This window comes from Lepidothrix coronata, unplaced genomic scaffold, assembly GCF_001604755.1.
Source record: "Lepidothrix coronata isolate B3197 unplaced genomic scaffold, Lepidothrix_coronata-1.0 Scaffold24, whole genome shotgun sequence".
Lineage (NCBI taxonomy): Eukaryota > Metazoa > Chordata > Aves > Passeriformes > Pipridae > Lepidothrix > Lepidothrix coronata.
In genome coordinates this window covers 6,696,363-6,710,566 of record NW_016690204.1, presented here as the reverse complement: position 1 = coordinate 6,710,566, position 14,204 = coordinate 6,696,363, and the positions used below count along the sequence as shown (strand labels likewise).

The 14,204-nt window shown below is 37.7% G+C and overlaps 1 protein-coding gene across 4 annotated transcripts in view; it reads right to left on the bottom strand.

The window, feature by feature from the left end:
* Positions 1-14,204, bottom strand: part of PARN (poly(A)-specific ribonuclease) — a 45,628-nt gene that overhangs the window by 27,551 nt on the left and 3,873 nt on the right. For 3 of the 4 annotated variants that reach the window (XM_017808924.1, XM_017808923.1, XM_017808926.1), the window contains 12 exons: positions 14,022-14,187; positions 13,745-13,810; positions 12,943-12,982; positions 11,522-11,569; positions 10,816-10,896; positions 8,982-9,038; positions 8,056-8,133; positions 6,839-6,882; positions 6,312-6,354; positions 5,406-5,481; positions 4,921-5,031; positions 4,766-4,835 (listed from right to left, as the gene is read on the bottom strand). In XM_017808924.1, the coding sequence (XP_017664413.1) occupies positions 4,766-4,835; positions 4,921-5,031; positions 5,406-5,481; positions 6,312-6,354; positions 6,839-6,882; positions 8,056-8,133; positions 8,982-9,038; positions 10,816-10,896; positions 11,522-11,569; positions 12,943-12,982; positions 13,745-13,810; positions 14,022-14,187 (880 nt within the window). The remainder of the gene's footprint in view (positions 1-4,765; positions 4,836-4,920; positions 5,032-5,405; positions 5,482-6,311; positions 6,355-6,838; positions 6,883-8,055; positions 8,134-8,981; positions 9,039-10,815; positions 10,897-11,521; positions 11,570-12,942; positions 12,983-13,744; positions 13,811-14,021; positions 14,188-14,204) is intronic. The other variant, XM_017808925.1, reaches the window with a different exon arrangement.

Sequence of the window (14,204 nt, the reverse complement as noted above, 5' to 3'; positions counted from 1 at the left end):
TATCAATAAAAATTAGAAACATCTGCATCAATTACTTCAGAAACTTCACCAATTCCAGCACAGCACTGAGTAATGAAAACATTTTACAGAAGAAGCCAGAGTTTCTTCTTATGTTTAGCCTTTGGTGCCACATTCCTGTAGGCCTGGCCCCATCACAGTTGTCTGTAAACTGAACACCAGTGACACATTGAGAACAGAGCCAGCTTCAAAACACAGATTCCACGAGGAGACAAAGGAAGATATCCTCACTCTGACATATCCAGAGAGATCCAGGGTAATACTGACAGGTAGGTAGCAGCTTTCAGAAAAATAAAAGATGAAGTCTACTAAAAACACAACAAAAACTCCTAGGGAAAACACGAGTTAAACTTCCCTCCCCCAGCTTTTATGATGTTGAGGAAAGAATTACAGTGGCCAACAGCAAGAACAGGCTTATGCCAAAAAAATACATACACCTGAAATTAATGAAGATCAGGTTTTTATCCTCAGAGATAAATCCTACATTTATTTCTTTGGTCAAACAACTACATGGCTAAACAGCACATAAACACAAACACACACTCTCTATAGGATAAATGCTGACTGTAATATTAAGTGCACTTTAAGTATATTACATAAGTAACAGCAGTAACTTACAGCACATGGATTGCACATAATGCATAATTAAGTATCCATAACTACAGTTCTAAGATTGGTTATCTATCTGCAGAACATTTAAATTAATAAGGTTGTTCAGTATGACAATGTGAACTCTATATTAAATTAGTTTGATTCATGAAGTTGTAGCTGACATTGATTTTCACTACATTAACTCACATTTATTTAAAAGATATAAAGACCAAGCTAAAAAGACAATGTTATTTCCTACAACGTTGAGGGACTGCAGGCAGATCCCATGGTCAGAGGACAGAGACCTATTTCTCAACAGGAACTCTGAGATATTTTGAGGAAGCTACTTGGAAGAGAATTGTTTCTATGGCAAGTCAGGTAAAGTGAGAAGAGGAAGGCTCTCATCTGCCACTTCACAGCAGTGCACAAAGAGTCTCAAGGAGTCAGCACTGTTCCTCTGCACTGAGTAGGATGAAGGTGTGTCATGAACTGTGTAGAGAAATGGATTCAGCAGAAAGACAAGGCATCTTTCTAAACCCAGACCAGTTTACCAGTGAACTGGTACAGCCACATGTGGCTCAAAGCAGAAGAACAGCCGTTGTTTACTCCTACACTGCAACTGAAAGGTATTGGTCAAACTGCAGAGAAGCAAACTGATGTTCTTTTGCAATGATTTGGCAAAGAAAATTAACATAGAGAAGCAAAGGGAGAAATGAACTTATTTGCAACACATCAGAGCACCCAACTCCCTGGTGAGACATTTTCCACAAATACAGCACCAAACCAAGTGATTTCCATAGATTTTGGTTTTCTGATACCCCTTTGTATGAAAAAAATACTTCTAAGATAATTTATATTTCTACAGACCATGATGCCATTCCGCTCAATAAAACATCATGCTCTCATTTCTCTACACCTCTTTCCCTCACTGCCTCCAGCTACATCAAAATGCACAGCACTCAAACAATCCAAAGAGATACAAAAGAACACTGCCATTAAAATTTTGGGAGGGGCTTGCAGATAGGGGCAGGGAAGTGTGGAAGAAGAGAAGAACTGTCGCCCTAAACCAAACGGTCAAAAAATCTCAAACCAACTCCACAGTACATGACACAAGAACAGTACTCAAATTATACACATAAGAGCTTAGATATTGCAATAAAGAGTCCCATCATCTCAACTCATAAATGTTCCTCAGGGATTACTCACAGCAGACTGTTCACATGAACGTGATTTTTCAAAGATGTTGTATAAACAATAAAGCATAAAGATTACAGATATGCATCTCTGGAATTCTTGGCTTATTGAGTTATTTATCATATAACTTACTGCATTATGCCTAAAAGAGGCAAATAACCCTAAGGTGAAGTCTGGTTTTAATCAGTTCTACTCTTACAAAAAACCCGAAACTAAAGATTTTACCTATGTTCATCACTGACCTATAGGAACATTAACCTATGTGCTGGCCACCACTCTTGAACAGCAGGCCAGGAAGTTCCATAACTTTGCTGATATAATGGAAGACATCAAAAATTACTACTGAAAAAACTATTACGTTCCTTTGAAGGCTAAGTTCGTAAAAATCAAAGCTTGATTTTTTAGTTTTAAATTTATTCCCCCTAATCACACCAGTGACAAGCCTATTGAACAGGAAACATTTCCAAAATCCTGTCAGCCACACCAGTGGTGTGAAAGTTTAATCACTAAACTGCATTGAAATATTAGCACCTTGTATTCAGAGATCTTGAAATGAAGACTTCATGAGCAATCCAAAGATTCATCAAGTAGTCTGCTTTGAAGAACCTTTTCAAGACTATCCTGAGATATGTTCAAACTGAGAACATTGTTTCTCAAGAATTGTCTTATAAGAAGCTCCTCTGTTCAGCTTCTTTCAGGAAAAAACTTTTGTGACATAGGGTATAACTTTCATTTGTTCAGTTTACTGTTCACATGTAGCAGTTTGTGTTTTGCTTGAAGAACATGGCTACAGCTCAAAAGAAAAGGTTTCCTTGTTCTGACTGCTGCCCACAGGATCAGGTAGAACTTCTGGAGGAAGGAGGAAGAGAGGTTTTTTTCTCCCCAGGAGGAAGAGGATGCTCAGCTAGGGAAAGCTTCTAGACCAAACCAGAGACAAGTACATGCAGCAGGAAGCTGGCTGGCAGCTCAGAGCATGCCTGCAAAAAAGCCCCAGAGGCAACAGACTTACCAGGGATCCTTAGATAACTATGGGAAGTGCACAAGCCCTGGATGCACTTACAGGTGCTGGACAGACCAAGTTCTGCCAACACAGACCTGGTCTGCAAGGACTGATCAGAGCAAAAAGATGTGTTCATTAAAACACCAACAGCTCTGGCTTCTGACATGTATTTAAATCTCTTTTATTTCTTAAAAAATTTAAAAAAATGAGTTGTCTTATTCTGATTTGTTACTTTGCTTCATAGGAGAAAGAAAACTAGCTCTACAAATCCAAGTTTTGGCCTGCTCACTATAAGGGAAACATGAGACAGTCTTGTCTCTGAGCTCTGACTTGGGTGATGTGGCAGATGTTAGTTAGAACATGACAAAGCTTCTAAAATCATGTGAAAGTAAGACATGGCAAGTCTTCCAAGTTTCCATGATTTAAAAATAATATACAGCCTTTCTGAAACAAGAAGCTGCAAGTTCTGAATAACGACAGAGCGGATAAACATTCTTTTCTTGCAAACAGCAATCTTCAGTTCTTGCTTAAAAAAGAAAATAAAAAGAAGCTGCTCTCCCTACAATTTCTTGTTAACTTTCCCTTCCCTTACTGTTAGGCAGTGTGGACAGTGAAGCCAGAACAGACACAGCAGGTTTCCTCTCAACCCCCTCAAAAATGAAAAATGACTTTGAAATGTCACTGCTAGAAGAATGCCACATTTCAAATATACAATTAATTTGAAAAGCTTAAATTTAATGTGTTATTGTGACAGTTTTAGAAGTTTCAGTTTGTACTTATTGCAAATATGCATCTCTAGAAAGCATTTTGGTTAATGATTGAAAAATAACCCCCTCAGTTGGCATCTACTGGTTAGCACGTGTGTGTGCTGGTGTTCCTGGAAACAACCTTGTGACAAATCCTATCTTATAATGGAATTGTGCTGATCAATTCTACCTTCACCTTCACATTCAAATCAAGCAGCCACTGCTGGTCCATGTTCAATCTAAGGAATGTACATACAATTTGTTGACATCTGCTGGAATGTATGGAGTTACTGCCTCACATGCCTCAGTGTCAAGAGAACTGTTGGTTTCCAGACCAATGAAAGGTGAGAGCCATTGATCACAATTATTTCCTCATTCCATCTGAAGCTAAAATAATTAATTTTGCCATCTCCTATAGTAGGGTTTGAAAGGATGGGATTTCTCCTGAATTTAAAAAATAACCAGACAGACTAAGCACTAGCAGTTTTTTAATTCAACTCCTTTTCCTTTATGTGACAGATTGTAGTACCCCTAGAAGCTTCCTAAGGTAAAATCTACACATTAAATATGTAAAGAATCAAATCTGTGTATAAAGGCTTTTAGATCTCTCAAGTCTTACTTCAGTTAGTTCAAGGAGTTTGCATGAAGATCCAATTCAAAGGCCAAACACTCATCACAGCATCATCCCATAAAATCACACATGTATGTTTGTTATGCCTCTTCAAAATGGGTTACCCGACAATGGGGAGACAAATGCTTTGTGTTCTCTGGATTGATATCACAATAGGGATATTTTTCCAGACTGTTTAGTGTACTCACTTTTAAATATCACCAGTTTTTGACAGTCCAACAGCATAAAGAACACCTGATCAATGTTTCTTTAGTTCCACTACCCCCAAAGTTTACTCCAGAAATAACTTTCTAAATTGTAAACATATCATCAACATGGGCACGGAAAGGCCATTAAAGAAATTCAGGTACTCTTCGAAGTGTCCTTTCACAGCTTAGCAGAAAGTAAACCATCCTCCTCAAAAGAAAAGGTACTGCCTTTACAAACTCTGGCCTCCCTGCAGCATTACCAGCATGAGCCAAAAAGCCAATAAAAGTTTAAAGCAAAATGCAGTTAGCCATTGATTCCAAGGCTGGAGACAGATATGCCAAGGACAGTGTTCCACTTCCATGTGTTAGCAGGTCTTTTAATGCAACAACTACTTACTTGTTAAAAAAAGGTTCAATGAGTTTTGATCTGGCAGACACATGGTTTTTCGGAGGAGTGAGGAAGGAACCTGATGAATGAAGAATAAATTCAGTGTGTAATAAGCAGCTCCAGGCAGCACCAAGGAGAGGGTTTGGAAAAGACCACATAGGTACCTAGGAAATTAGCCATAGAAATGAAGCACAGTCCAGTAATGTAGGCATCATATCCTGCTTCGTGGAGTTGTTCAGATGCTGTATCATAACTTGGAAATCCTTCTGCACTTTCTGAGGGGAAAAAAAATCATTTATAAACATGTTAGCACAGAAGATAAAGGCAGCTCTGTGTGCTTACCCACAGGTCAGAGGATAACATTGTTTGGGGAAGGTTATACAATTTACAGAAGTTCTGAAATTTGTTCAGAAGTCCTTAAAAAAGCAGTTTTGTTTTGCATTTTTAGGTGAGAACAGGTTCCTAGGACAGAAAGACTTTCTTATTAAAAGAGCCATGAATGCCCACCCCTACTCAGCCAAAATGGGAGTATTAAGTCTGAGACAATGACTGCAGGATTCCCCACAAAGTGGTTTTTTTCGGGCTGACTTGCATTTAAAAGAGCAGAGGAGAACACTTCAGAAATACGAGCAGTTTGATGTATCCTTACCAACTTTAGGAGGGCTGAATGGAACCTCTTTTAAACGCTTTTCCAGTTCTGCAAGTGATGTATTATTAATGATCTCCTGCAAGAAAGCACATCATTAACTGCCAATGCCAAGCACATTTTCCCTGGACACTGAAATCAAATAGGATCAAATGAGTATTTACTGCTGCCACCTTGTGTTCTCTAAGGATTTATACACAGCCCCACTTCAAACTAATGCACCAGAAAGTCAAGACAAGTTCTAAAGTTAACTTGCCCCACCTACAACATAATGAGTCATAAGCATTTATTAATACTTTTCAGAATCACTGACAATGAATTATGCAGATGTTACATTTCTATTTCAGTCTGGTTTCATGCAGGGTACATGTGGCAAGGGAAAAGGCAGCACAAACAGTAGGGAAAAATATCCTAAATATTGATCATAATGGTTGAAGGCATTCAAGGTGAGTATTGAAATGTGCTTGCTGACTGGACATTCTTGAATAGTTTTGTAAGTGTAAGTACTGCTGATTTAAAGTAATAAAAAGACAGCCTGACAATCAGAGTTGGTCTTACACTTCAGCTTAGCTGAGTTGCATTGGTGAATCTAAATATGCATAGAAGTCACAAAAATATATTACAGCTTAATTCCTTACTGAAGTTCTTAATCAAATATATGTTGGCAATCAGTACAATGGAAACATGCAGATCAACAGACAATGGTAGGGAAGTAAAAATTTATACTCCAAAAAATTTCTAAGTTTAAATAAGGTGTAAAGGAAAATCATTCTTCTACAAAAAAAAGGAGCATCACAGAAAACATTATTAGACATTTTTCTCTAAAAAGAAATAAAATTTGTTTCAATACACATGAATTAATGCAAGTTTGTATCTTCAAATAATTCTATATATTATTAATTAATTTACCTTGAAAGGTTGTGTACTTGCCATCAGTTTAGTATCCAATAACCTAGAAACAAAGTAAGAGCTAAATAAGTTGAAATGGAAGAACACCCATTTTGCCAAATCCTCAGAAGCCTTTTAGCATATTAGGTGAGAAACAGCAAATACACCTCCTGGAAACTCTTGGATCTTAGAACAGCCCAAACATTCCTTGGCTTTGTTCAGCTTGAAAAATGACAGCAACTAAGCAACAGCAAGAGTTGCAAACAACCAATAGCAAATAAACCTTGTTCCAAATGGAGATTCAAAACACCAATCATCATGCCAGAACCAAAGGAACAGCAAAGGTGCATCTTTGCCCAAAAGTAAACCAACTGTACTGTTTTCCTGAGAAAAAAAAAAAAGATGCTCAAGAATACTTTAAAACCTCTATTTATCTAAGTTGACCCCCATTATATTTCCAGTAGCAGCTAGTTTACAGGGCTAGGACAAACAGGATCAGCCTGCTAAAACTGTACTAGAACACTTGAAAGTTTGAACTGAGAACTTACCGGGGAAAGACACATGATGTTACTTCCTTGAACTCACTTAGGTCCTAGTTCAACATTAAATTGGAAGATAAAATCCATGTCAGTTAACTGGTTATCAGTCTTGGAATGACAGATAGCAGTAGCTACAATTATCCAAACAGCTTCTAACAGTGAGATACAGTAACTGAATTCTCACCACGTCAGAGATGTATTTGCATTACCATAGATACCACCTGCAATTACACACAACTACAGACTCATTATTTCTGATCTGTCTGTGATTAGCAATAAAATGTTCTATCATTTCCAGTACCCTATCCTATTGAAAGCCTAGACTACCTCTAATTCCAGCTGTGTTAACAGCTCTACTTCAAATGTTCCCAGCATTTAATATTTCAGTGGAATATAAGCAGTCGCTCCAGGTACACAGTTGATGCCCACAGGTTTAGATCTGCCAGATGTAAAAAGTACAGCAACAACTGACAGTTGCTGATGTTCCAACACCACCCAAACAGGTCCCAGCTTTCTTTCTCCCATCTCATGATCAAGTCTTTCCCAAAACACCCACAAGCCCTTGAAGTCTGCAAGTAACATAATGTCCTGTGGGCCATCCTTCCAATGAGACCTTTGCCTTCTTGAACGTTCTTGGTGCCAATAAATTGCTTAGTTTAAATTAATTGTTGGACTAGTGCAGTGATGAACTGTTAGACTGCCCCTACTGCAGTCAGCAAAGTGTGCTCCCTCCGATTATTCTGACATTGCACCTCCTCACCCCAATGAAATCATCCTGCTACAGGACTTCTTATCACTCTCTTAGTTCTCTTGAATGGAAATACACATTCCCATTTATTAAACTACAGGGGGGAAAAACCACATAGTTATGCTGAAGCTCCAAACCAGTTTTTTAACATGTCTGTCAGTTAAACATCCCTGCCATTATCCAAGCAGTTTTGTGAAGGACTAATAGATACAAGCAAAAACCACACTTTCAATGTTTGATTTGAACATTTTAAGAATGTAAAGGAGAAGAATTCAATTCAACTAAGCTTTCTACATAAAGATTTCAGAAAATAAGGCAGTAGCTGAAAAGTAACAAATAGGCTTTTTAAAAATACTTTTCTGTACTTCTTAATAGACTGATCAATGCTTCCATTCACAAGAAAGTGTGGAGATAAGACTAAAAGACAAATACATTAAGGGACTCATTTCATCATCTGAACACTCAAAAGACTACTTACATCAGGCAGGGGACAATAGAACTGATGTATGGTGTGCATGACATCCAGCAGCATATTGTGCCCAATAACCAGCTTGCCCTGTGAAAAGAACATTAAATGTTGGTTGCACTTCCAGCCATGGTCATGGCAAAGGCAATATGTGAAAAGCACCTGATGTTTGCCAAGGGCAGCTGGGAACAAAGACAAATCAAACCTCCCCATTTGCTCTCTGCCTGCCCCACACACTCCTCCATTCTCTCAGAGCAGTCACTCCTTTTTCCTCTACTCCCAACCATTTATCACAGCCTTCAGCAGCAGCTTCAAATGTGGAGAAGATGCACTAGAACAGATACTTACAATTTGGTTTCCAAATGTAATCTATTTAGGGTTGAAGTCAAGTAATTTCTCAGTCCATTACCTTTTAATTTACAACAACTCACAGTATATTCCTTATGGTTATAATATATGAGAGTTATTAGGGGCTTCTCACAGTGCAGAACCTTTCAGGCCAGATGCTGTAGAAGCAAGCTCCTTCTTAAAGAAGTACAAGAAGTTTTTTAAATGTTAACTTTGATACATTTGACACAACTGTCCTTCTCTGATTAGCCTTTAACTGCCAGGAAAAAAAAAGGGAAAAAAATCTCCCAACAACAATCTTTTCAGAACAAAGAATGAAAGCCCTCAAAGCCTATTTACTGAAGAGCCCTAAGAAGTTGGTACTGTTGACTCTTACAGGTAATGAGATTGTTCATGTCATGTATTATTTTAAAAGCTTAGTTAACCTACCACACTCAATCATTATAAAAGACGAAGTAACATCAACTTACAAAGTCCCTTTAACTTGTATTTAATTCTATCTTCCAAAATGTAACAGCAAAAGAATTCTTTCTTTAAATTATTTATTTTTTCTTGCAAACAAAGGTATATTAAAAATCATGCTAACTTACAGAATTAGCAATGGCATGAACAACTCTGGAAAATCCTACTGCATCATTCAATTCTTCCTGTAAGGAAAGATTCTGACATTAGTGGAACATAAACACAAATATTGCAAAAACTGTACCTGCAAACTGTTTCTCAGGCATAACCAAGAACAGACCACAGAGGAACCATCAAAAGCAGGATGCTGCTGACAGAACTCCAGTGTGATGTGTAGCTCTACTTCACTGTCAAGTAGGACGAGTCACAAGCTCTTGTAGTGGTTGCCCCTGGCCAGGGGCAAAAGCCACTCTGCCTTTTGCTTACTCCCTCACCCAAAATTCCAAGGCAGGCATTAAGACTTGTGGATAAAGACAATGAGAGCCCACCCTCCAGGCCTCCTTGCTTTTGGGGAAGGGTGGAAAAGAAAATCTTGACACTGTGCAAGTGCTGCCCAGCACAGACAAAACACCTGTATGGTGTCACTGCTGTTTTAGCCACAAATGCACAGCACAGCAAAATACAGCTGCTACAAAGGGTAACTTCATCCTCCCCAGAGCAGTAACAGCTGCAGTCAGCTCACTGTCAGTACAGATCTTTAACAGTGCTCACCTGCTCTGAGGCTGCAAACAGCTCAACAAGATATTAAAATTAAGCTGTATATCTTCACCCACATTTTTAACATATATTGTTATATATGCAACAGGTTGGATCCTGACTGTTATTTCTATTCAATCAGGTTGTACTTTTATGCCAACACTGAGGTTGGGGAAGAAACATTTTTCACTATTTACATAAACAAACCAAGAAGAAACATTATACAACTACAATATTATACAAACACAATATTACATAATGAGAGTTACACATTTTAAACTGGTTTCAGGGGGAATCTGACTACAGCACCTATTTTAGTTTCACTTAAGGAATTTTTTTGTAACAGATTTTTCTTTTTCAGGTCTAGGGAAGTAATTTCTGCCTTGCTTTGTTCATTTTTATCCAACCAGAAGTGAAATTCAATAAAACATTCACTGTTATTTCTGTTCAGCTCTGAATGCCTCTAGTCAGAGTGAGTAATAGCCCCATTAAGAATGCCTCAGAAAAATCTACTTTGGTAGTAAATTATCCCTAACTTGCCTTCTGGAAAAACAGAAGTCACATTAGTTGATGTCTCTGTTAGATATCTTTTTTCCTCCTAAAAGGCATTCTGCATGCAAGTATTACTTGCTCCACCCAAACTTATGTATCTTGAAATACATAAGGACAAATCACAGGAGTTTGATCAAGAATTCCCACAGTTCAAGTCCTGCAACCTCCTGAAACCTGCCTCAGACTCAGTAAGCAAAATCCAAAGTCCCATAAACAATGAGAGTGCCTGAATACACCAGGCATGACCTTGTGTTCAGCTTGTTACCACAGCAGTCCCTGCAGCACATGTTTCTGTGGAGACATGACACAGGAATTGGACAGGACATTGTACTGACAACCAAGAGCAACCAAGCTTTGTAACAGAACACCCAGGACAGACTGCGAACGCAAACAATGTGACAACTTGCTCAAGAATTTCTGCAAGAAACTGATGTTTCCTATTCCTGGGCCACACCCCTCTGACAGAGCAGATTCACAGGAGGCATTCACTGCTCCAGAACATTGGTTCAGTATTCCACAATTTCTCATTTAATTTTCTAGAGTGCCTTGCAGCTCTTCCAGCTTTACTGCAAAGCCTAAGTTATCTGGCAGAATTTGGAAGATGAGTTTCTGAAACATTACCAAATCCTAGCACACAATTTTGCATTGTTGACTGAAGGCAGAGATTCTCCCCCTCCTTCTTTCACGTAAATGAATGAAATGCAATTTATTTACCTGTTCTTTTGCTTGTTTCTGCTGTTCTCTTCTTTTTCGTTCCTCTTCATCTACCTTACTAATAACAATATATCTCTCCTTCTAAAACAGAAAATGTATAGTTTGAGGAATGACTCTGAGAAGCTCTTATTTAAGTTTCTGTAAATTTACATTGTAAAGAAAACTGTCACCTCAGCAGCAGTTACTTGGCAACACAACTGTTTCTATTGTAGGCACCACTTTATCACCTACTCCCAAGAGCCTACTTTAGAAAGCTGTATTACATTCATCCACCAAACCTAACTTTCACTAAACCCACTTTTTGATTCTCAGGAAAGGTTATCAGTATGTCCTTGTAAATAGCTTATTTCAAATATCTTTTGGAGCAGGGATTTTTGCTGGGAGGTGAGGACACAACAGCGTGTGATGCCACTGTTTTTCCTCTAAGATCACAATCCACATTTCACCAACACTGAACATCAGATATATCTAAGATACCTCTTAAAATACCTTTCAGTATAAAGGAATAATATTAAGCCACATAAATACATGCTGATACTCCATATGTTGGTCAGATTTAATATTTAGAAAGAAGTTCACTGTATTCCATCTAGAATGTTTTGCATTCGCATAACAAGGCTCAAGTTATATCTAAAAGTCAGGAGATTTGGTAAAATTGAGAAACACAATTTCCTTCAAAGAGAACAAATGTTAGAGGCCTAGTTACCTTATCTGACTCCAGAGTTTCAACATGAATACCTTTTGGATACCTACATCAAAACAAATGAAAAGTAAATATAAGTAACTATTAATTTGGCATTTAGCAAATTGAAACCACAACAGTGATTCAGTAATTTCATGTTTCACTATTACTATAAGTCTTAAGTGCCAAAGAACTATTGAAAGTTTCTTTTTAATTTAAAATAATGGAAAATCTGAAGCAACAGGCTAATTTGATTGGCCTCCTTACATTATCTAAGAGTAATTAGCATTAGAATATATTATCTTATGCAACTTCCCATCCTACTGCTGTGGGACCTCTACCTTCTTATTTTAGTAATATTAAGTAAATATCATGTAGATATTTCATCACAATCTACAATCTCTGCTTTCAAGAAATCCAAACCAAAGATACTGGTGAGAATGCTCTCATTTACTTGCAGCCACAGAACAGCTTCTTTGGAGACTGCATTGCCTTTAATACATCACTTATTTTAGGATTTATAAACAACCCTGAACTTTCTGCTAACAGGAGACTCCAATGGGAATTATTAACTCAAATGTCACTACCTCTGCTTCAGGGTTGCATCACTCAATCACATTTCATTTCCAGAGTACTACCATACCCAGAGCCACAGAATCCAACTGATAGCAAAGTAAGAGAATAATGTCTTTTACCCCTTAACCAGTAATTTTACTGCCTAAGCAGCAATTACTCTCATTTTCCCATCATAATAAACTAACCACAACTGTACAACCACTGCAGAACCAGCATGTTTCCTTATCCTCTGGCTATTCCTAAAATTAGCCCTGGAGAGCACATACCCAAGCACTGCTGTGTCCTCTCCTCCCTGACTCCTCACAGGGTTTGGAGCCTACACCTCCCTCACAAGCTGCCTCATGTCACAAACCTCGGATGCATCACCACACTGATGCACAAGAGAACAATTCAGCAGAGAAAATGACCTGTGAAGAGTTCAGGACAGAAGGGCAATCAACATCCTCAGTGTTTTCTGCTTTCATTATCTCCAGGTTCACTTCACAGCTTGGCTTTGTCTCCCCAGAACACACAAGACCACAGCTGTGCTCATGGGAAGCAACACTGCAGCATGTTACAAACTCCAGCTCAAGAACACCTCCTTCCATCCACTGAGAGCAGATGCAAAGCTAAGTGTCAGACAAACACAATTCTAGGCTGTGCTGTTCTATTCAGACATTTCAGACAGGAATAATAAAATAAATACTAAGCTTTAAAATATTCAAGTGAATCATCACAAATAAGTTCTTCAGAACATCATAAAAGTCTTCTTTTAAAGGACAAAACAGTGTCTAAATGAATCACCCCAAGATTAAGTAGATCAGACCTTACCCAGATTTCTTATCAAAAATACTAAAAATATACAGTAAGGCAGTATTACCAGCAACTTACTTCCAGCTCAAGGTCTGATAAATCAATTTCCTTTGAAATCTAAAATCAAAAGACATTTTTGTTACTAATAATCCTCTTACAGAGTGTTTCCAAGTAATGATACTCAGTTAAAGCTGACTTCATGTTCATTTGCAGAAAGATTTTTAAAGCAAAAGTCACTGCCACCAGAACCTAGAGGCTCAGTTGGGTTTTACTGAATTCTGATGTCCAGCCCCCAAGCTGCAAAGGCATTTACACCATTTTGTACAGTTACCCACAGATCTCGTCATAAGAAAATATTCTGTAGCTATGATCACTCCATATAGATACAGTGATGATACCTTACCTCATCTCACAATGTTCTGCTATTTCTAAATTCAATATTTTTTTTTAAATTTTTTAAACAACCATACTCTCCAAACATCCAGACCCCAAAGCTAAATAGATTTTTGAGAAGGAGACCTAATAAAAAACAGTAACACACTGTCAACTACAAACAACTAACAGTCCAATAGATTTGAAAAGTTTATTTTTAAAATGCATTTCCAAGGCTTATGGAAAACTTCAGCAATAGCAAGAGGAGGCCCATATATACAAGACATTTTTTGGCTGTACTTAAATATGTTGCCACTACATGCAGAAGTTACAGCTCAAACTATGACACCCATATACAGAGGCACATTTTTTCAACATACAAAAATCAATCAAATGTAAATTTTGCTGAAGTCAACTCAAGTAAAGACAGTCTTCCTTGTCACTCCCCTAATTCTGTATGACCAAACAACAAATATTTTTAGAAGATATGCAACTTCAGAAACTCACCCTGTACATGGCTCCAGTTCCAAACTTTCACTTTCTTCATTCTTTAATAAGTCTTCTATCTGTTCCCTGGAGGAAATAATTATTTGCTTCTATATCTACTGTTTTATTTTTTGGAAGTTTACAGCCCTCCCCAAAAGACAAGAAAACACTTCAAAACAAAAAGAGCAGCATTTTAAAACCAGTGAACTAATAAAAATGGCTTCAACATAAAAAAATATCACTACAGTTCACATTTTAGCTTTAACAACATCAGAGGATATGAAACAATTTAACTTACACTACTTTCTCAATAAATTTTTTCTGATCTTCGGGAATTGTTACAGGACACTTTGTGGAATTAGGAGAAATGTATGACAGAGATCCTGCACCATTGGCTTGAGAACGCTTTTCATCATACTGTTCCCTTAGCTGCCTTTCTTCTTCCTGGTTTAAATATGGAATTCCTAACAAAAAGGAAAAA